The 25,963-nt window shown below is 48.8% G+C and overlaps 2 protein-coding genes across 5 annotated transcripts in view; one reads left to right on the forward strand and one right to left on the reverse strand.

Moving 5' to 3' along the window:
* Positions 1-7,775, reverse strand: part of COL4A1 (collagen type IV alpha 1 chain) — a 155,429-nt gene extending 147,654 nt beyond the window's left edge. For 2 of the 4 annotated variants that reach the window (XM_032151314.2, XM_032151313.2), the window contains exon 1: positions 7,535-7,746. In XM_032151314.2, coding sequence (XP_032007205.1) covers positions 7,535-7,618 — 84 coding nt within the window. In that variant the 5' untranslated portion in view covers positions 7,619-7,746. Of the gene's footprint in view, positions 1-7,534 lie in introns of all 4 variants that reach the window. The other 2 variants (XM_058438064.1, XM_032151315.2) reach the window with 2 other exon arrangements.
* A 97-nt stretch (positions 7,776-7,872) lies between these two features.
* COL4A2 (collagen type IV alpha 2 chain) overlaps positions 7,873-25,963 on the forward strand; it is a 202,438-nt gene continuing 184,347 nt past the window's right edge. Inside the window, exons 1-3 of the mRNA XM_032151312.2 lie at positions 7,873-8,116; positions 8,449-8,532; positions 8,654-8,708. Coding sequence (XP_032007203.1) covers positions 8,492-8,532; positions 8,654-8,708 — 96 coding nt within the window. The 5' untranslated portion in view covers positions 7,873-8,116; positions 8,449-8,491. The remainder of the gene's footprint in view (positions 8,117-8,448; positions 8,533-8,653; positions 8,709-25,963) is intronic.

Genomic DNA, 25,963 nt, shown 5'->3' on the forward strand with positions numbered 1-25,963 from the left:
TCACAGCCCCAAGGGGTCTTGATGTCATTAGTTTGCTGTTTATGCTTCTGAATTTGTCTTTAATTTAACAGAGTAGTGCCTGCACAAAGCAAGCTCGGTATAAATGCTTCACAGACATTAACTCACTTAATCCTTACATTTGCTCCCTAAGGAAAGCAACTGCCCTCATCCCCATCATACACATGAGGAAGACCAGGCAGGGCCCACACGTTTCCCTGCAGGGCCTGTGACTGGTGCACAACCAGTGTGTCCCTGGACTGTCTCCTCTCTGGATGTAGTTGAGACATTGCCATTGCCTTTCCAAAAAGTTGTGTGCACGTCTGACCCGTTAATGCCAGCTTCTCTGAGAAACAGACTTTTCTTTTGCCAGACTAATCGTAGGGTCCTTAGTCTGGTGTTAGCAAATATGTCACACACAACTCAGTATTAATTCTGTAACACTAAAATGGCATTGCATTCTTTAAAAAACTCTAAAATGCAACTCAAAAATTCAAGCTAATGATAAAAAAGAGTTGCTTATATTTTAAAATGACATTTCATAGCTGGTGCTCTTGGATGATATGAAAATAAATGCTTCTGTGCTCAGAAATAAGGCATTGCTTGCACACAAGGGGAACCGCGGATTTTAAAATAAATTTTGATTGTTTTATATTACATAGTAATATATATAAAGCATTATTAGAGATGTAATAGCCAAATTTTCCACCAATTAGATTAGATATTAATATTATTTATTCAATAAATATGAAGGAAAAAATACCAAAATGGTTATCATTGGGTTTATCTGTACAACGCTGAAACAGAGAACAAATACTGACCTAGTACCTTCAAAAATGCCCCATGTGCTGAATGTGTTAGGCAAGGTTTATCTTTGTGCAATGAAGACACATAGTATTCTCCTCTGAATGTGCATCAACTGTCATTTTCTTCTGAATGTGGATCATCTCTAGGGATGAGTGTGGCTGCTGGGAAACGTTTGTGGAAATAGCTTTCAAAACATTGAATTACAGCTGGAACACCCTGGGTTTTGTTCTTCACAAAGGAATATCCTTGTTTTCTAAAGCAGAAACTTAATAAAACCTTTAAACAATTTTAATTGTGTCCAATACAGGAATACTGTGCCTCCAGATCTTCTGCTGAATTGAGCAATGTTTATTTAAGTTAGCTGCACTCTCTATGAGTGAATATACAAATGGCTTCCCCAATTGTTGGTGTATTTGGTGAAATGAAAATAGAGCAACTGACATCAAACTGGATGCTTCCAGCTCACGGCGAGTATCTCTGGCTGTGGTCTTTGCTGAAATCAGTGGCCACAGTACACTAAGATGTGTATGTATATGTATTACTAAACAATGGTAATTTTACAACTGAACAATGTACTGATTCTTAAGAGCAACAGAAGATGAGGAGGTTGAATAGCTCTCCTTTATCAGGTAAGAGGTACAACAACAGAAACACAAAAGCCCAAGTGGCCTGGAAAAGATTGCTTTAATATCTGATTTGGACACTTGGCATTTGTCTTGTACCTTAAAGATCAAGTGAGCTTTAAAACTCAGATAAAATAAAATGTTTTTATAGTATGCAGATTAAAAACCAAATCCAGCAAAGCTTCCACAAAGAATATTACTAAACCACGGAATAAACTATTTACATAAAGTGTTCAGCAGTGTACATACTTCCAAGTCATGTTTAGTCTGTGGTGGAATATCTCCTCCAAATTCCAAATTAAGGGGAAACACCTTCGTTTTCCCAGATTCATCTTTGTGTTCACTAGTAATACCACAGGGGTGGACACTGTAAGCCAGCAGGCAGCTCCCTTTAGGACACTCCGGGGGTGGGAGGGGGGGATCCCAAGAGAATGGCAGCTAGAAAATTAGAACCAATTACAAGTAATTAATTCCTGATTTCCTCCGCTGTGTCGGGCACTCTCCCAAACATGGTGAGATGCTTTAAAAAGAAGATTTGTCCTGGCAAGTGTTGGAACCAAGACATAAATGACAATGTAACTCCAAGCCATGTGGCAGCAACCACAACCAGCATTTCTCGAGTGCTGACTTCATGTGCACCTCCTCTCCCTAGACATGGCGACCACCCTCACTGTATGTATTAGAGACTCCAAGCTCAAAGAGATCACAATGCTACTGAATGGTAGAGCAAGAATTGCAATTTAGGTGGATTTTTTCAAATCCAGATAGTCAACAACATTTCACATTACCACTCTGACTCGAGAGGGGATTGCATCGAAAAGGGGCAGGCTGCGAACTGTTTCAGGAGCTTCAGTGGGATGCATGCTAGCTGAGGGAAGACGAGAGAGCACTGCAGGCCGGGCAGCAGGAGAAGATGAAACAGCTTCTGTGGAATGCAGAGATTAGTCCTTCCTTACAGTTACCAAAGCCATATGTCGAGGAGTAGCAAGGAATGAGGCCAGAAAAATTTGACAGATCCGTACCGCAAAGGGAAGGCACAGCCAAGCCAAAAAGAGGGGGAGCCCCAGTGAGATAGTAGGTGGCCATGAGCAGATCCTGAACCAGCAAGTCTATGACCATAACTTAAGGAATGGAGGGCAATTAGCCTCTCACAGCCTGAGGAATGGGCTGGAGAGCAGGAGAGCTGGGAGGAGGGGCAGGGCCATGAGGGTTCGGTGGTGATCCTGGCACAAGGCAAAAGAGAGCTGGAAGGGAGTCCCAGCCATGGGAAGGGCAAGCTGCGGGTGCCTCTGGGAAGCATCCAGAAAGAAGTAGGAGACTTTGTGACTGAGCAGACACAGAGGGTAAAGAAGAGGACAGGCTAAAGCCTCACAGTCTCTGGGCTCTGTACCCAGAAATATCAGGGGGCACCAGGACCAAACTGGCAGAGTCAGGAAGGGTTGTCAGTCTGGGTAAAAAATGAGTTCAGTCCAGAACATATTTGCTCAGTTTGAGATCAAAGCAAGACAGCCAAGGGGAGGTGTCGCATGGAAATGTGAAGATGTTGAACTGGAGTTCAAGAAGGAGGTCTGGAGTCCCCTTCAGGGAGTAATGGTGCATCATGGAGCAGACCCCCGGTGGAAGTTAGAGAGTGCAAAGAACAAAGAGAACCACGCAGGGCTGCCCCTGCAGCTCACCCACACTGAGGGCCATGGGAAGAGGAAGAAGACAGAAGCAGAGACACGGAAAGAGTGCTAGGAGGGACCCACATCCCAGAGTTAGGACCAGGAGAACAATGGAGGGAAGCGAGGCTGGAATCAGCTCACTGTGTACCAGACTATCAAAGTCTTCACCCCAAAGTCATTCCTACAGTGTCAAAAGCCTCAGAAGAAATTCACCATTAAAACATGTTCTGGTCGATAGCCCTTTTCATTGTATGCATAAGAATGGTAGGAATATGCCTTTTGTATTGTTCTCTGGTTGACATTTTTTCATGGTTGCTTAATAATCGCAGGAAGAACAATGCTCTAACATTATTTTAGGCATTCTATTGTTGCTTGAGCTGACTCTAGCCCAAGAACTCAAAATACCAAACCTCCTTGTGAGACATTTTAATGAGGTTAATCCTTCTTCAATTTGGGGAACAATTATTATAACAAATATCATAGAATTCATCAAAACCACTGTTGTCATTTATCCACTTCTTGATGTTCTTCTACTGTCTACAAAGGTTTGTCTTAGATCATCACTGGTAGGTTCCATTTGTCTGCAAAATCTTTACCAGCTCTTAACTAAATAACTGAACTTGTTATGACCATCCTTGCCAGTTCTCAGAAATTTGCCAACAGCCTTGTTAATGAATAATGTAGGGTTTTGTGAATTCCCTCATGGCCTGGCCCAAGTAAGGGTAGCTTTTCTGGGTCAGTTCCTAAAGGCACTCCTGACTAGAATCAGTCATCCATGCCGCAACTTTCCAAACATCCCCTGCCTGCCTACCTGCCACCTCCGAGAAAAGGGACAGGACCACATACTGGGGCCTCAGTTGGAGCTGGGAGCTCTTTTTTATCACTGGTCTCCTAAACCCTGCCCTTCCTCCAATTCTTTCCACCCCTCTGAGAGCAAAGTTCAGCCACCAAGATTGTTAATCATAGAAACAATGACATCTTGGTATCTCAAAGGAGCAAACTTGAAGGTCATCTTTCAGTGCAAAGACCCTTAGACTTGAGAGCAGACAGGCAGAATGACCAAGAATGACCATGTCTTCTGTGTATAGTACACCATTACAGTGCACATGGAAATGACATGCTGGTGTATAGTTCCTATTTCTCCCTCATATGTCAGAGGCGGAAGCCCTCCCGGAAGTTTCCTCTGAGTTCCCCAAAGCTGGATTCAGTGTTCCTATAGCCCTTCGATTCCCTTGATTGTGACATTTACCAGCCTGAGTTGGATTTGTCTGTTTCTTTTCCAATATTTCTCACTAGACCTTCCTGGGGACAGAGAGTGGGGGTGAGTCCCTGCCGCACTGCCAGCACCTGGCAAGGTCATGGCAGGAAGGAGGTGTTCCCGATGTGTGTGTGGAATGAAGGAAGGCACAAACGGGTCCGTGTGAGGAAGTGACAGATCTGCCAGGGAAACTGAGGTATAGAGTTCGATGAGTACCCCCAAATCATCTGCTTAAAAGCAGGCATAAAATGTAAGGTCCTCTGGTGCCTAAAGCACACTCAATCTGTGACACACACATGACTATTAATAATGTATGGCATTGATAATTCTATGAATCTAGTCAGAGTACATGAACATTGTGTCTTCTGGTTGGTCTTAAAGTTATGTCCCTTCACCCTAGTCCAATTCCATCTATTAATATAAAGAGCTTGCAGATGTAAGGAATAGCTTCACCAATATCACTCCTGAGATCCTGGGCGATGCTGCTCTTGTTGGGACTGATTCAGAAACCAGCCTTCTCATCTAAACTACATTTCCAGTAGAACACGGTCCATACTTATATGGGAATGAAATCTCACTTAGTTTGAACTCTAGGTCATTCAGTCCCAGAGGTGGTGACTAATGGTCAGGAGATGACAATACTGCTGGACAAGCATCACCACACTGAGGGGAAAGTTCACATTTCTAATCCTGAGAAATAATCTGTTAAGAAGCATCACACAGAACCAGCTGGAGGGGAGTGTGAAGGCTGCTGAAGGAAGGGTTCATTCCGCCCAGTGCAACTGAGTGACTAAGAGCAGAGGGTGCTCGCAATCAGAACACTACTGGCACGTGTTTGTCTGGAGCCTGCAAGCTATTCCTCCTTTCTTGCTGAAGAAAAGTGGAGGAAGGGAGGAGCGGGCAGTAGAGTGGTAGGTTCAGCATGGGATAAAATCAGTGGTTTAGAAAATCCACCCATGAGTACGTAAACAATATGACCATAGCAGATACAGCAAATACAAAATTAAACAGCCTTTCATGACGAAAAAACAATAAGTGCAATTCATGCCTGGCACACAGCAGGTGATGTCTGGATGTACAAATGCAGGTGAAGTGTGATTCAGACAGTGCAAAGGGGAGGTACACCAACAGTCACTTCCACTGGCTTCTGAATTAGGATCTGATCAAATCCACAGCATCTTATCATTCAAAATGTGCTTTTAAATTATGTTTTGCTTGGATCAGTACTGAAGCTATTTCAGTGTTATGGCACATCTAACAGCTGATTTTGGAAGGAGGTAAGCCAAAATGTTATTGATGGCATGAAAAGTGAGACAAATTTTAAAATTAGGCAGATCCAGTTTTTAAGTGATTTTCTTGTATACCCATATGTCATCTGCACATTAAGCACTTTTCTCTAATTAAGCCAGGGAAAACACAGAGTAACAATAATATCTGTGAGGTCAGCTGTGATCAGAAGTGCGCACATGCTGCATCTCTTAAAAACAGTCCATGGCACCTCAAGGGACACTGCAAAGCCAGTGGCCGGGAATGTAATTGAGCTTTAGGAAATGAGTAAAGGGAAGTAAAATCATCTCCAGCTCAACATTAATGCATTTGATTTCCCGGGTGAGAACAGGATTTGCGTAACTGAGTGGTTCTTTCTTTCTACAGTCCTGGATGTTTGGAAAGCCAGTTCTAACAGTTAGCTTTGCTCTGCTAACATTATCCATCAGAAAATCGAAATGCAAACAGCTCCAGTTTCACAATGAAGAACTTTCTCTGATTTACCTTACCATCATCAGGCTTCACCATCTCACCTTGGAAGCGTTCAATCTTTTGGTCAATATTTCCAGACCAAAATAAAGTGCTCTCAAGCCTGCTCTTTGGAAAGTATTTTGTCATCATTACCAAAGAGTGTTTAAATAACTGGCTATGAAGTTTGGGGAGACTGGGCTGGGAGGTACAATCTGAAGTTAATTGCTGATGTAATCATTAGTCCTTTCAATACTCAATGGAGAAGCTGCCTCCAGGGAGATAAGCTCTCAGTTAGGAGACATATCACCAGTTCTCTCTGGCATGTAACAGTTAACAATTTCTATACAGTTAAGTGGATTTAGTGAGTATCATTCTTCCAGGAGAGAAGTAAATTTTTTTTTAAAGAGGAAAACAAAGAACAAGATTAAGAACAGTAAAAGAATAAGTATGGAAAATCTGGTAAGTAGCAAAAATCATTTTTAAGCATTTGAGGGAGAAACTGCAAAATCTGTTCAGAAGCCACACCTTCCGGCCTGTGGGACTGCATGGCTGTGACACTGAGCAACAGCTGAAGTCTCTATTCTCTCGGAGGGGAAGGAAAAAAGGAAACAACAGTCAGTCCAGGCTTGTCCACGGCTGGAAGCCTCGACTCCTGCAAACCGATCTCCCAGATCCTTTCTGGGCAAGCACATAACCAGAGGAAATGAAAACTAGAAAAACAATTTGTGCATGGAACAATGACATGGAGTTTCACTTTGGTTTCATGCTCAAATATGAATGTGGCTACAATTTTTTAAAATATATATTAATAGAAGGCAACGAGTTGAGGATGGTGGCTTCTTCAAGCCGGGCGTCCAGAAGAGCCCCACTTCTGCCTTGGAGCGCGCCTTAGGCAGCAGTCGTGGGAAAGCTCAGATACAGCTGTTTCCAGGCAAAGGGCCCAGAGATTTTCAGGCTCAGCCACCAGGGTCTCCAGACAAGGAGAAATACGCCCAAAGCTGCTCCCAGGGGCTAGAAGCTCGGAGCTCCCAGTGTGGGTCTCTGAGCAGCGCGGGGTAGGCGCTCCCGGCCCTCCAGCCCCCAACTCCCTCGCGCATCCGGGACCGGTGAAGGCTCCCAGCCGCCCAGCATCCCCGCGACGCGGGTTCAAATCCCGCCGGCTCCCGGGCACCCTCACCCCGCCACAGCGCAGGCTGTTTCTCCTCCCTTCCCCAGAGGAATTCCCTAACTCTCCAGTACCCATACCATAACAAAGGAAGCTCGGTCCACCAATGCTCGACTGTGGCCTACAGGGACCCCCAGCGAACACCGGCCCAGAGAATGCACCTGGCCGAGCCACGCGCGACCCCCGAGGGGCAGGCGGAAGGGTCCAGACGCGGACAAAGGGGCCTCTCGGGGCGCCCAAGCTCGGGGCGGGACGCCGAGAGCGGAGCTGGCCGGGAACTCACCTTCGCAGCGGCCCGGCTGTGCTCCTCGTGGAGCAGAAGGGCGGCGGGCAGCAGCAGCAGCCAGACGCTGAGCCGGGGCCCCATAGTGGCGCGCCCGAGGCGGCGAGGGACGGCTGCCCGGCGTGCGGGGGCCGCGGCGGGCAGCTAGCTCTCGGAAGGCTGGACTTTCAGCGCTACGCACCGTCCTGGGTGCGGCGGCTCCAAGCGGAGACCTGAGCGCGGCGGGCCGAGCTCCCCAATTTGTTGGCGCTGCCCCCTCCCCCCGGCGGTGCGCGGGCGGCGCCTCAAAGGGGAGGACCCTGCGGCGCGGGTAAGAGGCGGCGGGAGCGCGCGGCCCGGGAGTGTGGCCGCCGTGCGCCGGGACACCAGGGCTCCGCGCTCCGCACTCAGAGGCTCCCGCGTCCCAACCGCCTGCGCCCGCGCGCTCGCGGATCCAGGCCGAGGACCGACAGGGGCCGCCCGAGCCCCCGGGCCGGCGCCCAGAGAGCCTACCAAGGCCGGCCGCCCTGCCGGTGTGCCGCCGGCGGGTGCTTCTGGAAGGGCCCATGCGCTCGGGCAGCAGCCCCTGAAGCCGAGCCCGAGGTGAGAGCGACCCCCGAGCGGCGCCCAGACCCTGGCCCGAGAGCACCGGCTTGGAGCGCCTTGTGCAGGCTACGGCTGCACGCTCTCCTGCTTGGGAGTAGAAAGGGGGAGGGTGGGAGAGCGAAGACCGAGCTCCTCGGCCAAGCAGCACCCACAGGGGCCTAACGGGAGGCTCTCCTTCTTTCCGGGTCGTGGCGGGGGGACGGCCCTCTGGTCACCCCTGCATGCGGGGGGCGCACTGCGCTGTCCCCGCGTCTCGCGGACCGAGACCGGCGGTGAGGATGGGCTGCCTCCCTCATCTGCGCTAAACTCGCTTTGTCTGTCGCCTCTAGGCTAAGTGGGACTGACCGGGCCCAGAGTGGACGAACCGCCAGCATGGGGAGAGACCTGCGCGCGGCCGGCCCTGCCCTACGGCGGTAAGCGACTTTCGGCCTGGTCCCCGTGGGTCACGCGCGCATGGGCCCTTCCGTGTAACTCTCGGGGACTGACAAGCCGGGCCCGCACGTTCATGTCTCTCTTCCTCCCTTTCCCATTCAGGTGGCTGCTGCTGGGTACAGTGACCGTGGGGTTCCTCGCCCAGAGCGTCTTGGCGGTAAGTCCTGGCTCCCGCTCCACGCGCCTGGACTTGCGCGTCGGAGAGTGGTTGGGACGTTTGAGTGGCCTTGGAGAAGGCAGCTCGTCCGTGCGCTCCCAAGTGTGTGTGTGCGTGTAGGTGTTCGCCAGCCTGCCCACCAAGGTTCTGAGAAAGCTTGCTCTTCCCTCATCATGCTTTCCACTTTTCCTTCCCATGGGTTCCCAGCGTCAATCCTGTGCTTTGCAAGCGTCGGCCCTTTCAGGGGAGCTGGGAACTTAAAATGTAGCCTGAGGCACCGTTTTCGTTGCTTTGGTCAAAGCCGCAGCCGTAGAGGCCAGGAAAGAGTGTCAGTCACTAGGCAGTGAGACGCCAGGCTTAGGGCGACAAAAGTTTTCCTGGAACTCGGGAGCTCGTGGGCAGGCTCTGTCACGGACTGAGGGTTTTTTGTGTTTTTAAATGGGAGTCTCTGGGTAAAGGGGCGGGGCGAGGAGGCGAACAAGACAACCTTAGTATTGTTTGAATTGAGCCATTGCGAGGGAACAATGGCAGAAAAACCGCGTTTTCTCCCAAGTCCTGTTCCGGCCCTGGAAGAGCTGCTCCGGGCGCCACGCTGGGATCCTGTTCGCCGAACCTGCCCCTCCACGCCGGCCACGCACAGCCCTGCCGGTTCCGTGGGTGCAGCTGGCGACTGCACTGCGAGGCTTCGTACATTTTATACGTTTTGTTTAAAGAGTAAGAGCCACTTTGACTGAGCTTCACGTAACCATGGCTAAAATGAAGAGGTTTGGTAGATGAATTCAGTGCAGGACTCAAATGTTCAGACAGGAGCTGAAAGCGGAGCGAGCTTTCGAGATGTCCGCTGCCCCTCCTCTCCTTACTGTGGCCGATGGAGTGGCCCTGCCCTGTGGCAGCCAGAGCCCAGGTGGATTCCTCCTGGGAACGACCCCTCCCTCCTCAGCGCGCACTGTGCCAGAGCAGGACACGGGTACCAAGGGGAAACGTGTTCATTATTTCATTTGAATTCTGTTGTTTTTGCATCGTTCTGCCCTGATGTAAAACAAACCAGGATTTTAAAGGCAGTGAGTGATGAGGAGCTACTCCCCCTTGGGAAAGAGCTGCTAACTTTACTTTTCCGCTGCTGTTGGTTCCGGTTCAAAGCCCAGTTTGGGAAGTAAGAGGAGGACTCGGAGACTTTGACCAGAGCACTCCAGGCCAAAGTTTTCTTCCAGTTCAGGTCTGTCTCTTCGTCCCAGCCCCGACTTAAGATCAGAACCTAGATATTTGAACTAGCCCAGTGACCCTGTGAATTCTAATGCACATGTCTGTACTGCATGTAAGACTTGGCTCAGATTTATGAACCAGAAGCAATGCATGCACGCGCACACACACACACTCAAAGAAGGGGGCGATCCCTAGAAAATACCAAATCAGGCTGTGTGTACTTTGGTTGTATTGACACCCGCATCCCGTTGTCCCCTAGAGCCACTGTTATAATTTCCATATGTTCATGCCTAAGGATGGTGGGAGTCCGAGGAATTCTTTTCTGAACTCATCCTAAAATTGGTGGAAAGACCGCCAAGCACCTAGGTCTAAAGACCTAGGTATTAGCCTGGGCATGGCGGCTCACGCCTGTAATCTTAGCACTTTGGAGGCTGACGCCTGCGGATTGCCTGAGCTCAGGAGTTCGAGACCAGCCTGGGAGAAACACGGTAAAACCCTGTCTCTACTAAAATACAAAACATTAGCCGGGCTTGGTGGCGCTTGCCTGTAATTCCAGCTACTCAGGAGGCCGAGGCACAAGAATTGCTTGAACCCAGGAGGCCGAGGTTGCAGTAAGCCGAAATAGCACCACTGCACTCCAGTCTGGGCGACGGAGCAAGACTCTGTCTAAAAACAAAACAAAATAAAACAAACAAACAAAAAAAACCTAGTTACTAAACATAGCTCTGCCCTAATCTCTTAAATCCAGAGCCCCAGTTTCCTTACTCTGAAGAACTACGGCTTCTTACAGAGGTCAAGTACCCTAAGGCACATAGGACACCTCTATGCCTCTCCAACACCTCATCAATGCTACAAGCTCACCCTCAGTCTCTTTGACTCTTTGATCTTTGGATGGCACCAAGAACATTGATTGCCCAGCAGAGCTTCTCAAAGTACAGGCCCCCTAGCCCCCCAGACCTAAATCCTGGAAAGGCTTGTTAAGAAGTCAGGTCCCCATCTCAGACCTTCTGGTCAGACATTCCGGGGTGGAGTCCAGGACTCCACCTCCCCACATGATACCAGAATCTGGGAACCACTGAACTAGAGTATTGGGTTGAGAGGCAGTTGAGATTACTTGCCAGTTCACTGTATTTCCCTGGGCTTTAGATTCTAACTCAACAAATACAAATAGATATTTTTAATCATTTTACTAGGGACCTACTAATATGTGTTGTTAAGAGTCATGTAGTTTGTTACGTTCAACAAGGGACTGGTCTTCTACTTGCTTCTTGGTAACCACTGGCTTTAATGGCTGTTCCTCGTGAAATAATGTTTCAGTTTTCAACTGTATTGATTAAAGATTTTTCTTAATTGTGGCAAGGACTCTTTCCTGGGTAGGTCAGTTCAGGAAAAAGGGCTGCCGCCGGGTCCTTGAAGAGTTTTGTTTCGGAAGCACCTAGGATGGGTAGTGAAGAGCCTTGGTGATTACTTATTGGGCACTTCCTGTGTGCCAATTTGTCTGTACTAATGCTTCTAATCCTCACAAGAAAGCACACTGATGAGCTAGGTAACTATTATAACCCGCATTTTACAGGTGAGAAAAGCCACAAAGGGTCTGCAGCCCTTGCCCAAGGTTCCTGTCTTTGTAACTGAATGAGACGGATTAGAACCCAGGCCTCTTCCTCCACACTGAGCTTCCCAGGGCCTGAAAGGTGGCCGGGAGGGCACTCCTGAGTTCCAGTCTTTGAGTCTCCTGGGGTGTGGGTGCTTTCTTCTTCGTCTTGACCTTGGACTAACAGTGGAGCAGGCACTGATTCCCAGGAAGGAGGCTCTCCCCCTCATTCCTCCTCTGCTTCTCCCACTGTGAGGATCAGGGGCACCAAGTGAAGGAGAGAAGCAAGACCCTTCCCAAAGGGAGGAAAGGAAGCCGAAATCCCACGGGGCGGCCTGGGCTCTAGACTCAGTGTGAACCCAGGTGCTCTGTGTGGGCACCTCAGGACACACTCCCTGCTGTCCAAGGTGCCCTTTCTAAAGGTGCCCTTGTTTGAATGCAGTGCCAAGATGCACAAAATGCCTTCGTGTAAGGCAGTGTGACACAGGGGTCCCATCCCAGACTTGAGGCAGGTTGATGGGGTGCAGTTCTCAGTTTGGTGGGCAGCTGAGGGGCTGCCGCCTAGGGTGGGCACTCACCAAGCCTCTGCGTCCTAGTTCTCCTCTCCCCCAAAACGCAGGTGTTACTCATCCCACCCACCTCATAGATGAGGGTGCTGTGAGGTGTGTGGGTGCATGTGAAGCGCCTTGGAGGGTCTGGCACAGCCTGGGTGCCAGGAGGTATCCCCTGGGCCTGTTTAAGGGACATCCCCTCGGCTGCCTATTCTAACCTTCATGGAGGCTTAAAAGCACTCACTGTAGCCGCTCTGAGCATTGTCACCTATCTCCAGAGGCTGGCAGCAGCCTGAGGGATCAAATATGCAGCCGGCTGGGTGGTCACCTGAGGACCTCTGGCCGGGACCTGGGGCCACAAAGACGTGGGTTCACGTAGGTATCAGTGCGGGGCCCCTGCCTGCCGCTTAGTTTCCAGGCTGTCCTCGGGGCTCCAGCCCCAGGAAATTCGCCTGCCCTTCCCTGCCTTCCAAGCCGGCAGCTGCGGTGGTAAGTCCTTTCCGCAGGCTTTGGTACAGGGAGGAGAGGTGTTTATGCCGCATGAGGCCCAGAGCTTTCTGTAAGGATCAGGAAGGACAGTTCTTTCCTGCATTTCTTGGAGCTGAAGTGCTGTATTGCTCAAAACAGGGCCCTCTGAGAAGAAGGGAAAAGCACGGGGTTCCTCCTCTGCTCGTGGATAAACCAGCATAGCTCAGCTCTCTGGAGGCTGTTAAAGTCTTCCTCCATGGGTGGCTTGTAGGACTTGGCCACGATAAATGTCAACAGCATCCCAGAACGAGAGGTGGGTAGGAAGGGCAAACCGGAAAGCGCAGGAGAGGAAACAGACTCTGTACAACCAAGCGGCTATGTTTACAACCAGAAAGAGAGAGGTGAAGAGGAAAAGGTTCTAGAATAGAAAAAAGATTTTGCTAAAATAATAAAAATCAAAGAACTGTGTTTAATTGTGTTTCTAGGGAGAGGGAAAGAAAATGGGTGTGTAGTTTAAATAATAGAGAAACTCAAGGGAAAAACTAAGTGCCATGGAGATTTAACTTTTCAACACTGTGTTGATAATATAATGAAGAGATCACCACCTAGAAAGTGGTTTGGGAATGTCTCATTCTTTTTATCTGAAGAAGAATGTTTGTACTTGATTGGAGGGTTTTAGAGAGAGCTCTGAAACTGGCCTCTTGCTTTGTGTCTGCTGGTGTCTGCTGTGTCGTCACTGCCGAAGGTGGGAGGCAATGTCTGCAACCCCCGGCCTTGGCTGATTCGGCCTGTGAATCAGGGACCAGGAATGACACCTTAGGCTTGAGAGGCCATAAGTCTAATCCAGCCTGTTGCTAACTGGGTTCTGACTTCAGGGCAAGACACTTCACGTGCTTTGGCTCTGGAGCCTGGAAGAGAATGTTGTGTGGTATGGATCTCTCAGGTGATCAACATACTATGAGGAAGTTAGGGAGTCAGCAGGGAGGGCTGGCCTGGCAGGTGTGCTAAGACCTGTGAGGGGGAGCTGGGGTCTCCGCGGTGACGCTAGGGATGAGAAAGCCCTTCCAGATAAGCTCCCGAATAGAATTTATCCAGCCTGCACCAGGATATCGCTTAGAAATCAATATGCCACGTGGGACTTTTTATCTTCATGGTATCGAGAAGCCTCTGGAATCCAGTAAATATGTGACACTTCTCAGTTGGGATGAGAAAAAGGGCGGAGTTCCTGGATAGTCCCCTCTTGCTGTTTCCCTTTGGTGGCCCCTCCCTTCAGTTAATGAGACCCTCTCAGGACAGGTGACGGCCTAAGTGACTCGCTGCTCTTGATTTCATTGGTGGCTCTGGAGGACGGTAATTTTTATTTTGGTTACCCATGAAAGAAGAAGGTGGTGTCTAATTTTAGGGAGACTTCATGGGTGTCTCCAGTCCTGTTGATGTGGTCAGAGAGTGAATTTCAAAGGAAGTGCGAGCAGCCCGTATCCACCCAGCAGGCTCCTACCCCGGTGCCCCGTATCCACCCAGCCGGCTCCTACCCCGGTGCTGGGTTCCAGCCCCTGCCTTGTCTCCTGAGCTCCTGGCTGGCTCTTGAGTACTCTGCTTCAGTGTCTTCTGTTGCCTTGGACGAGGCTGCCTTTTGAAGCAACACACTTTTTGGTAAAACCTGCTCCTTTTAAGTGCAGCGTGGTATCCTGGGGCGGGTCCTGGGACAGAAAAACTGCACTAGTGGAAAAACTGGTGAGATTCTAGCAGAAGCTGCAGTTCAGCGTGATAGTGTTAATTTCTGTACCAGTGTTAATTTCTGTACCAATATTAATTTCTTAGTTTTCACAGAACTGTGCCATAGTTTTATAAAATGTCAATATGACATCATGATGTCTGGGTGAAGGGTGTGCAGGGACTCTCTCTACTATCTTTGCAACTCTTCTGCAAATCTCACTTGCTTCAAAATTTTAAAATGCCCCCAGGAGTATCAGCCAGTCACACTTGGTGTGCACAAGTCAGATGCACAAGTGCGTGGAGAAGGCTGAAAAACAGCCAGTCTCGAATGAGCAGATGCGGGCAGCAAGAGGGAAATGTTGCTTCCATACTCTTCTCTAATAGAGTAAGTGAACAGAAGTCCCTTCCGCTTAGCGGGAAATACAGCGGAGGTAGACCCGAGCGAAGCCTGGGTAAAGGGATTTTTGTCCCCTGGCCGTGGGTGGAGTCATTTGTGAAGACGGGAAGGTTTCCCTGTGGAGTTTCTGCAGCACCACGTGGGAGGCCCGGTGGAGCTGTCATAGGGTCTCTTCTTCGCTGTGGGGGGAAATGGCCGCTCCATTGTTTCCTGAGCCCATGATGGAAGGGCAGGCTTGTATCAGAGTGTCGCTGCAGGGACAGAAAACATGACAGTGGAGGAGCCCGGTGCTGCCCATACCCGCTCACCCTTAGGAATGCATCAGGCAGTACCCTCATGCCCTCCTGGGCTGCACAGAATGGGAGCCCTCTTCCCACCTGCCTAGGAAACCCCATGGGCCACAGGGACGGGCAGGTGGCAGGTGGCTGGTGGAGGACTTAGGCCGCCTGCACACGTGAGTCACCTGATAGAAAAGGACAGGCCATGGCAGTGGGATTCAGAGTCCCAGCCTCTCAGTGGCCTCAGCTTCTGTGCTAGTTAGGGGCCAAGGGAAAGGGGCCCGGAACGAGGATGGCCAGTGGCCAGTGGCTGTTGCCTTGCACAGTTGCCTGTCATCACCCTGCCATTGTTAACTGGAAATGAGAAGCATGAGCGGAGCCGCCTCTGCCTGGCCTCTGCCAGTTCTGCTCTGCACACCCTGTCTGCACTCCAGGACTTAGCCCCGGGGGGATAAGGATGGCCTGTCCCTTTCTATCAGGTGACCCGCAACAAGTATCACACACCTGCACATGGCTGGAGCCTCTGTCCTTTGCAATTGAGGCCCATTTCAGGGTCTAGCTAAAGTGTCTTCTCCACTGATAGGATTTTAAATTCTTTAGGATCAAGAATTATAAGTCATGATTGTAACTCTATAGACTTGAAACATTTGTCTTCACCCATCATCCACTTTTTTTATTTGTTTGTTTGTTTTCGTTTTTGTTTTTGAGACGGAGTCTTGCTCTGTCACCCAGGCTGGAGTGCAGTGGCGTGATCTCGGCTCCCCGCAACCTCTGCCTCCTGAGTTCAAGCGATTCTCCTGCCTCAGCCTCCCAAGTAGCTGGGATTACAGGCACGAGCCACCATTCCCAGCTAACTTATGTATTTTTAGTAGAGACGGGGTTTCACCATGTTGGCCAGGCTGGTCTCAAGCTCCTGATCTCAGGTGATCCGCCTACCTCAGCCTCCCAAAGTGCTGGGATTACAGGCATGAGCCACCACGCCCTGCCATCATCCACTTTTTCTCCCAGAAACATGTCTTCTTTAGCTGACATTGCTGTTCCCACAGTCCAAGTTCAGGGCATCTTGCATCGGCCCTCATGGAGTGATTCATGGGTACCTTTATCTGCCCGAGGCCTGAAATACAGTGGGCCCTCAACAGCGCTTGTTACATAAATGATTGCAGTTAGTTGGCAGCAATGCAGGCAAATCCTTTGGATGAGGAGTACAGTCATGGAACTACTAATAAAAGATGAGATCAAAATGTATTTATTCTTACTGTGGGTTTTTTTCCCCAAATTATCTGCTTTCTCCCACTGGATAAAACTAGCTGTATATGATGATAAAGGAATCGTGGATCAGTCTGAAAGATTTGCATTTTTTCCTAGGGATTGTTTCAACCCCACCCCTAGAATTCCTGCTTTGTTGCTTTTACCCAGTTCAGTGATCTCCCATGTGGGAATTAGAGAAGAAAGTGTGTTTTTGAATTTCATGGACTGATTATCTGGTACCTGGTGGTGAATATTATATAACAATATTTTTCTGCATGTTGAGTGTTTTTGGATCCCTGACTGTGGAGTAATGGGACCCTGTGAGATCCAGGAAAAGGGTTTCTGTTCGTGCACAGGGTCAAACACAAGTGCCCTGGAATGCATCAAAGGCTGTGGTTTGTCCACAAGAGAAAGGTGATGCCGATTAGCAGCCATGACGCAATCATTGCAAACTGTGTCGGGAAGGAGCATCGCAGCGATGCAGGCACTGGAGCCACCAGCCCGGCCCTCCTTCCCGCTCTGTCCTCCCCGCCTTCCAGTGACACTGGCTCCAGATTAGGTGAAAGGAAGGGGTCCCCTGGGAGATTCTTTGTGGGATCCCCAGAACCAAACCTAAGAAAGCATCCCTGAAGATGCTTCCAGCATTCCAGAACCTCTCGGAGCAGCTAAAACACCCTGCAAAGAAACATAGCAAATCCTGTTTGCTGAGCCACTGGTGCTGCAAACTGCTCTAAGCCATGGATGGTTTACAGATGGGTAAACTGAGGCATGTGCAGGAAGGCACCTGGTAGGGTCGATAGGAACAAAGTGTGGAGTGAAACCTAGAACTTGCCAATTCTAAAACCTCTGCTCTTAACCACTGGCTAGGTGAATAAACCCCAGCCACAGAATATATATACACATCTAAAATACAGAAACTGTTGTACATGTAAAACATAGATATGTATATTATATGTAGAAAATATGTTATCAATCTACATGGAATATACAGAGATAGATGATAGACATAAAAGAGAGAGAGAACACACACATACGTATGCACCCTGTACTCACACACACACACAGACACACAGATGCATGCACATAGACACACACATGCACCCAGCACACACATACAGACACATACATGCACATATACACACACTCTTGCACCCCACACACACATATAGACACAGATGTACACACACATGCACATAGACACACACACACACAGACACACAGATGCACACACACATGCACATAGACACACAGATGGACACATAGACACTTGCACCCCACACACACACACGCACATATAGACACATACTTGCACCACACACACACATACACACAGATGCACACACACGCACATACACATAGATGTACACATGCTCACAGAGACACACACACATACACAGAGACACACACTTGCACCCCCCACACACAGAGAAACACATGTACACACGCATACACACACATGCTCATGCGTGCACACACACACACACACACTCTTAGCCGGAGGATGCTCCTGATTTCTTTCTCCATGGGGGCAGCCAAGGCAGAAAAAGACTATAGCTGCCTCTGGGGAGCATCAAACAGACCTGTTTCTTTAGGGTCCCTTCTGCAGAGAGGCTGGACAGAGGCACGAGTGTGACTGAGTAGCCTCATGAACTCTGAAAAATAAAGGCTAAGATGACTGCACTCAGGAGAGGCCCTTAAAGGATGACCAAGAAATACATGAGAATGGGCAAAGGGACAGTTTCACCTGTAGAACCAAGAGTCCTGCAGACACAACCCCCAACCGGCCCTCTCCAAGTCTGGCTTGAAACTCCGGGCCACTAGGGTAGATGCTGCTGCAGCCGTGTAAAGGGGAAAAGGAGGGGCAAACACAGCTTTATGTTTGGCTGTTGGAAAATTCTGCTAGTCCTAATTTAGAGAAGGACTTACTGAAATCCTATGGGCAAAAGAGACCTTCCTAAAATTTTTTTTTTTGAGACGGAGTCTTTCTGTGTCCCCCAGGCTGGAGTGCAGTGGCGCGATCTCGGCTCACTGCAAGCTCTGCCTCCCGGGTTCATGTCATTCTCCTGCCTCAGCCTCCCGAGTAACTGGGACTACAGGCGCCCGCCACCACGCCCGGCTAATTTTTTGTATTTTTAGTAGAGTCGGGGTTTCACCGTGTTAGCCAGGATGGTCTGGATCTCCTGACCTCATGATCCTCCCGCCTTGGCCTCCCAAAGTGCTGGGATTACAGGCTTGAGCCACCGCGCCTGGCCTGAGACCTTCCTAAAATTATCTTCGACGTACAGGAAACCCAGTGGGCACTACGGAGAGACAGGGGATTCCATTTTCCTTGGACCAACGCCAGCTTCCTTATGCTGAGTCTTCTCTCACTACCCCGTGTTTGTGCTGCTGTTTTTCATGGAAGTCCCCATTGGCCAACAGGAGGATAAGTGTGGTCTGTTAAGAAGAAGTGGAGCCTGTGGGCTTGAGCCCAGAGACTGGGAAAAGTCACTTTTCCTTTCTGAGAATGCTTGTCTTCATCTGTAAACAGGAATACTAAAAACTATGTCCCAGGGTCTCATGTATGTGACATTCGTTCATTAAATGAACATGTCTGGTGCTACTAGGAATAATTCACTCACGAGTTCTAGAACACCCATCCTCGCATGGACTCGTGTCTGGGTCAGAGCAAGGACAAGCAAGGAACCGTGAAGTCTGATCAGTGTGTGTGCGTGTGTGTGTGTGTGTGCATGTATGGTGTAGGGTTGTCCAACCATCTGACCCAATTTTACATTAAATATGTCATCTGGGATTATTCATGATAAGACAGCAACCTGAAGACGTTCACTATTCGAGAGCCACTTTATTGGTTCTATATGAGACTTTCAGTGCGATTGATTTGGTATGCAGTTGTACTCATCAGCAAGCACCTGTAAGAGCCCCCACTCACCCTGCTCACAGGAGACGTCAGGACTCAGACATGGGCCCCACAAGAATAGGGCCAGCTGGGGTCTTGGGTTTGAAACTGCTGTTGCTGCTGCCTGGCCAGGTGACGTTGGTGCGAGTATTCAACTCTTTACACTGTAGTTACATTTCTAAAACTGAGGTTAAAATAGTTCTTACTTCATGCATGTGCTCGGAGGAGCAAGAAGAAATTGGCTGTAGAGAGTTTAGCGATCTTAGCATTTCGGTGCTTGATCAACACTAGTTCATGTCTACCTGGCTTTAGGTTGTTGTTTTTTAGGTCTTCATCCTCAATACGTAAAGAACTTGAAGCCACAGAGAGTGAAGTTCAAATTAACTAGAGTTACTGTTAACTCCAGTTAACAATATGGAATAATGAAATATTCCGTATTTCATTATGGGCTGGTTGGGGGTTGTGTCTGCCAGGACTCTTGGTTCTGCAGGTGAAATTGTCCCTTTGCCCATTCTCACGTACTTCTTGGTCATCCTTTAAGGGCCTCTCCTGAGTGCAGTCATCTTAGCCTAGAGTTACCTTAGCCATGGTACTGGGACAGGAGGAAGCGGGTCAGCAGGACTGTGGGTGTGGGGGGCCTGTGGGGGGAGGTTTTAGTCTTCACGATTCTGGTGCCTGGAGTGCTGAGACCCTGGTGGCTCTAAGCAGGTGGCCGCTGAGCGAGAACTGGTGGAGATGCGCCTTCCTGTTGCCTTAAGACGGTTATTTCCATTTTCCTTAAGTTTAGGAAATGTCACCCAAAGGAAATATTTTAATATTAATTACATTTCAGTCAAGGTGTAACTAACTTATTTCCAGAACAAATGGAAACACTTATAAACAAAGAACAATTTGTTCAAATAACCATGAGAAGCAAGTATAATTTAGCAAAGCAAGACAACTCAAGAGGCTTTGGTTTGGCAACATGATATCAAAATGCAAAACAGAATCTTAGGAGAGAGTTTCCTTCTTGAGAGAGCAGAAAGATTTCCCTCCATACCATTTCCTAGCAGGGCAACTACTTCTCAGATTAGCATGGAAAGGCCTCCCAGACTAACCTCTACCCTCCAACAGCCAGGTGAGTCACGCCAAGGCGTGGGTTCCCTGAGGAAGATTCCCGCTGGAAATTTCAGGGAAGAACCTCACCTCCTTCCCTTTGTTCCTTACTTGGTAATTGTCCTAATTGTAACAAGCATCCAAGTTACAATTCAAGACCAAGTAAGGACCTGAGGTGATCTCCCGTCCTGTCTGAAATCCACCTTCCTTTCGTAGCTGTTCCCGCCAGATTTCAGCGCCCCCTTCCCTTCTCCTCCCAAGACAGTCTTAGCTCAGACAGGATTTCCTTAGTCTTAGTCATCAGCTCTTATTGTCCGGCCTCCTCCTTCCTGTTGTAAAACAAGGAATCTTAACAGCAAGTAGGCCAAAATTGTGTATCTTCAGTGATATGTCAATTTCCTGCCAGTAAGTGCAGACATCAGGTTTTGTTGTGGTTACCCACATCAAGGTACCAGAGGTTGGAAAAGTCAACACATTTCTAGTTAAGGCACACCGCACAGTGAGTTTTCAGCTGTCTGCCTTGGCTTTTGTGAATGTGTCCCTGTCCACCTGAAGGTTCTGGTTCTCACATCCTGGGCTCTCCTTTTGCCAGGCGCTGCCGCACAACCCAGGAACAGTCCTAACCCATTACATAAGGTGGCGAGGCGGGGCTGGCGGGTGGCACGCCAGGTCACCTCCGGGCACTGGGTGACCCAGTCATTGGCCCCCTACGGCGACCCCCTGCCGCGTGGGTGCCACTGGCACCTCCCCTGGGCTCCCAGTGCTGTGATTTCTGGGCGATTTCTCTGCGCTCCAACAAGAGTGATTTGTTATCTGCTTCTCACCTGATTGGAATTTAATGGTCTAGAAACAAATGAGTTATTTCACTCAGGAGGGGGAAGGAAGTCAGATTAGTCATGCTGGCGCTTGATTTTTTTTAATCCAAGAATTCTTTACTTAAGAAGTAAAAGCAATTAAGAATAGTACTGAATCCTGCCTAGAAGTTCCAGAACAAGGAATGGGATGACACTGATAGGTATTTCAAATAACTGGAAAGTTTAGTTCCCTCTGAACAAAGTCTAACTCTGAGGCCATCTGCTTCTTTTTATATAAAAACAGAGCAGCATCTCAAAGAAAATAAGTGTATTTAAAAGGAAAGATCATAGATAGATAGAATTCATCCATTTTAAAAGTTGCCTTTTTCTCCTTTTTATAGCACCTTTCAAAAACATCTCCTCTTTCAACACTTCTAGCTCATCAGTGAGAGAGAACAAAAGGCTACAACTGTTGATTCAAGCAACATTTTTGCCTTCATGTTGATTTTTCTTCCTCATTGGGTTTAATTAACTACAGTGTCTAAGAATAAACACAGAAAAAAGGCCTGTTTCATGGGCTTTTCTTAGTCTTTCACATTTAAAAAAATTACCTTAGATCTTTATTCTTTCTAAATATTTCATGTGTTTAAAAACTAGGTAACTTTCCTGTAATAAAAAATAAAATCTTGGCACGTTATCGATATAGCACCTACCTTACAAACACAGTGTTTATAAACTAACCATCTGAAGATAATCTTATTAATGTCACATCAGGTCTCATATATGTGTGTATTTATATAGTGTGCGTGTGTGTATGTGTCTGTATATATATATACACACACACATAGAGAGTGTACATATATATATATATATATATATACACACATAATGCAAACCTGTGTCCATTTTTAATACTTTTTTCATCGTTTTAAATTGTGGTAAAGTATACGTAAAATAAAATTTACCATTGTACCCATGTTTAAGTGACAGTTCAGTGGCATTAAGCATATCACATTGTTGTGCAACTGTCACCATTGTCCATCTCCAGAACTTGCTCATCATCCTAAACAGAACTTCCATGGGCATTAAATAACTCTCCATCCCATCCTCCCCCTACCCACTGTTAATCTATTCTACTCTCTGTGACTTTGAGTGTGACTACTCTAGGGACCTCATAGAAGTGGAATCATGCGGTGTTTGTCCTTTCGTGACGGGCTTACTTCATTTAGTACAATGTCCTTGTATTAGTCCATGTTCATGCTGCTGATAAAGACATAACCAAGACTGGGCAATTTACAAAAGAAAGAGGTTTAATCAACTTACATTTCCACATGGCTGGAGAAGCCTCACAATCATGGCAGAAGGCAAGGAGGAGCAAGTCACATCTTACATGGATGGCAGCAGGCAAAGAGAGAATGTACCAGCAGGGGAAGTGTCAGATGCTTATAAAACTATCAGATCTCAGGAGAACTCATTATCATGAGAACAGTATGGGGGAAATCATCCCCATAATTCAGTTAGCTCCACCTGGCCCCACCCTTGACACATGGGGATGATTACAATTCAAGGTGAGATTTGGGTGGGGACACAGAGCCAAACCATATCAGTTCTGAAGATGCATCCACATTGTCGCCCATGGCAGAATTTCCTTCCTTTTTAAGCCTCAGTAACAGTGCTATACTTTTTAAGTTCTTATTTTTAAACTCAGTTTTGTTTCTTTGGTTGACAGTTTTCAAATGGTTAATGTCAGGAATTGCAAATCAGAGAGGTTTAGGAAATGGCGATGTGAGGCCCAGCTCCAGATGAAGGGGCAGGGGGGCAAGGAAGCCTGGGGCTGGCCTGCCTGTCTGTCTCTCGGAGGCGGCCTGCCCATGCCTCTGCTCTTGACGTTTGTTTTGCTTTCTGGTAAACGTTCACCACTCTTCCAAAGGAGGTTGGCTTGGGCCACACTGAGTTGGTTTCCTCTGGGACAGGCATGGGAAGCTGTCCAGGAGGGAACCGGGTGTCTGGGTGGGAAGCCAGTGAGCGAGGTCTGGGTTGCCCATACAGGTGCAAGGCACCAGACTTACAGCAGTTCTCCTGGAGAAGTTCCTGAAGCCCCAGAGCTGCCTGAGATACCTCAGGAGGAGGATAGGGGATGGACACATCAAGACAAGGGAGAAGACATACGGGGAACCCCGGGAGGCACTGTGAGAGGAGGCTGTGATCAGATGCAGGCCTAGATCTTCCCCATGGCTCCACCAAACTGACGGTCACCAGCCTCCCCTCTTCCTGTGGTACTGGGGTCAGAAGATGGAGAGTGGAGACAGGGAGCCGATGTCCACCTCTGGTCACTGCCCTTCTCCTTCCCTGCTAGACTTCAGGTTGCCGAGGGCTCGGAACTTGGCTTATTCATCACCAGATCCTCCCACAGCACAGGACCTTCACATAGCTGCTGGAGTAATTTTATTAAATCACTGTGTTATTTAACGCTTCCACGGGGACCCTAAGATAGTTAAGGTTTCTCTGCAGGGGCAGCTGGCAGCATGATCAGAGGCTACTGAGGCCGCCCGAGTCAGGTCAGCTGGAGCGGGAGGGCGGATGCCCAGAGCAGGCTAACAAAGGGTGCGTTTCCATCTCCTTTTTACATTTTGAAGGCTTTGGCGTGACCCGCAACAACAGCCTGTGCACTGTTGCACAGTCTAGGAGGAGCAAGTAGACAAAGATATGGATCCATTGATTCTATGGAAACTTGCAGCTGATTGAGGGGAGGTGTCAGTCCACGGGGAGTCCATACCACAGGGGTTGGGAGCTACATTCCCCAGAGTTCAAGGGCCTGTTGCTGCCCCACTGCCTTAGATTCCTGTGACCGGACATCAGAGGCCCACTGGTGACTCTGGAATTTCTGTTGCGCCCTCTGTGGTCAGGGAGCTCTAACCAGGTAATGCCCCAATGCCTGGGAGGAGGAGCGTATCCGCGGGCAGCCCCCTGCCTGAGAGATGATGTCAGGCATCGGGATGAGGGGCCCCCCTGTGGATGCTGGACACCCGTCTTGCTGTTTGCTTTTATATTTTTTGAGTTAGTCATGCTAAATATGATGTCTCTGCAGCTGTAAAACCTGGAGCTGACGAGAATGAGTGTCTGGGAAGCTGGGGGCCAGCCTGCGGGCGCCTCTCCTAGACAGACAGCATGCAGGATGCCCAGCGCCAGCTTCCCTCACCTGCTACCTGCAGTGTTGCATACAATGAGGGCAGGCGGAGGGGAAGTCAGAAAATTCCAAAGGAGAAAGGGGCTTCCTCCTCCGCACCAAATCTAAGCACAGGCCCCAGGTGGCTCCCTGAGGACAGGGACCAAGCCATGGGCACGCTGCCCCCAGCGCCCAGCTGAGCATCTGCTGTAGCAGCTGGAGTCTAAGCCACACAATAGACAGAGCTGGTGGGAGGAGAGAGAGGGAAAGGCGAGATTCCTGGCCAGGACCGAAGCTAAGCGGTTTGGGGACTTTTTGTTCAGAATCACAGCACAAATCATTATGCTCAGTGCAAAAGGCATGGCTCTCAAAAATGTGCACCTTGGGTCAACTGAAGGTTCCTCTCTCATTGGTTTCACTTGGTTTGAATTACAGTCGAAAAAATTATTGGATAGACAGACATCGGCTTATCTGCAAAGTCAAACTAATGCAAAATATGCTTCAACTGCAAGACCGAGTGCCAAACTATTTCAATTTAATAGCATGCTTTTTTTTTTTCTTGAGCTTCAATGCAAAGGGAAGCCAGGCATTTGGCCAGTGAGCAGTCTATGAGCTGAGCTGTGCTTTTCTTCAGGGCAGCCAGAGGTTGGCCAGTGGCCTTCTTTGCACTCCCAGAAACTCGGTTTCATGGACGTCAAGGGTAAGAATGTGGAAGGTGGTCTGGTCTGGTGGCCAAAACCACACAGTCCCTGGATGTGGTAGTCACCATCCACCCATGCCCACTGGTGGGTGATAACTGGACTCGCTCCTTCTTGAGACCTGTCCTGCTGGGCTCTTGATATGGAGGCTACTGGAGGATGGAGCTTAACTGAGAAGGCACTTCCACAAGGAGAGGGATCTGGGTCCACAGGGGAGGGGAGGTCTCTTCGCCTAAATGCATGAGAAAGCATACTGGACACGACGCCCCAGTCCTGGCTGGGGGTCAGAAGAGATGGGCGAGAGCAGCACTGCCCGAACAGATGCACGTTTGACTCAGCCAATTTGGATCAGGCAGGTCTGGGGCACCTGGGACTCTGCATTACTAATGCTCCCAGGTGATGGTGGTGCCGCTGCCCAGGGGGCCACAGTAAGCAGCAGGTCCTAGAAGACAGCCTCTAGAGGGCTCTTCTGGCCTCGGGATTCTGTTTCTCCCTTGAATGGTTGCTTTCTAGCAATCAGAAAAATGTGTAGGTGGGGCCTCCTGGCCCCTGGAATCTCCTGCCAATCTTTACAACGTGGTGAGGACCACCTTACACTTGCCTGCTGATTGATACAGCTTTAGGAACTGGGTGAGGGAAAGATAATTTTCATCTATTGGTTCTTTGGAAGGGTTAAGGAATTTCTCATTTACAAAGCTCTGTATCTTTTGACGTGTGGGACTGAGCCTTCCAGGATCACGTCATGCCTGAGAGCACGTTCGACACAGCATGGCAAAAGCAGCCTTCACATGCACAAGGAGGATGGGGAGGAGAGGCATCATAACTGTGTGAAAAGGTCTGCATCCCCACAAAGATGGACTTTCTTACACCATCCACCTTAGCTCAGCCTTTTACCAAAGTTTAAGCCACATGTGTCCATAATAATAATCGGAAATCAGCACATTTTTAATAAGCATTTAGAGCCAATGATCAGAAACAGAAAGTGACACTAATGCTCTGTGGAGAGTTTACCCGAAGATTTTTTTCTCTTTGAAATGAAATCAAAAGCACATTCCTCCCCACCTGTTACCTCCCTAAGTTGTTAAAGACAGCCCTGTTTCTCCTGGAGTGATACTTGATTCTCCCTGGTGATGGTCTGCCATGCATTGATGGGC

The sequence above is a fragment of the Hylobates moloch genome, unplaced genomic scaffold (assembly GCF_009828535.3).
Source record: "Hylobates moloch isolate HMO894 unplaced genomic scaffold, HMol_V3 SCAFFOLD_4, whole genome shotgun sequence".
NCBI lineage: Eukaryota > Metazoa > Chordata > Mammalia > Primates > Hylobatidae > Hylobates > Hylobates moloch.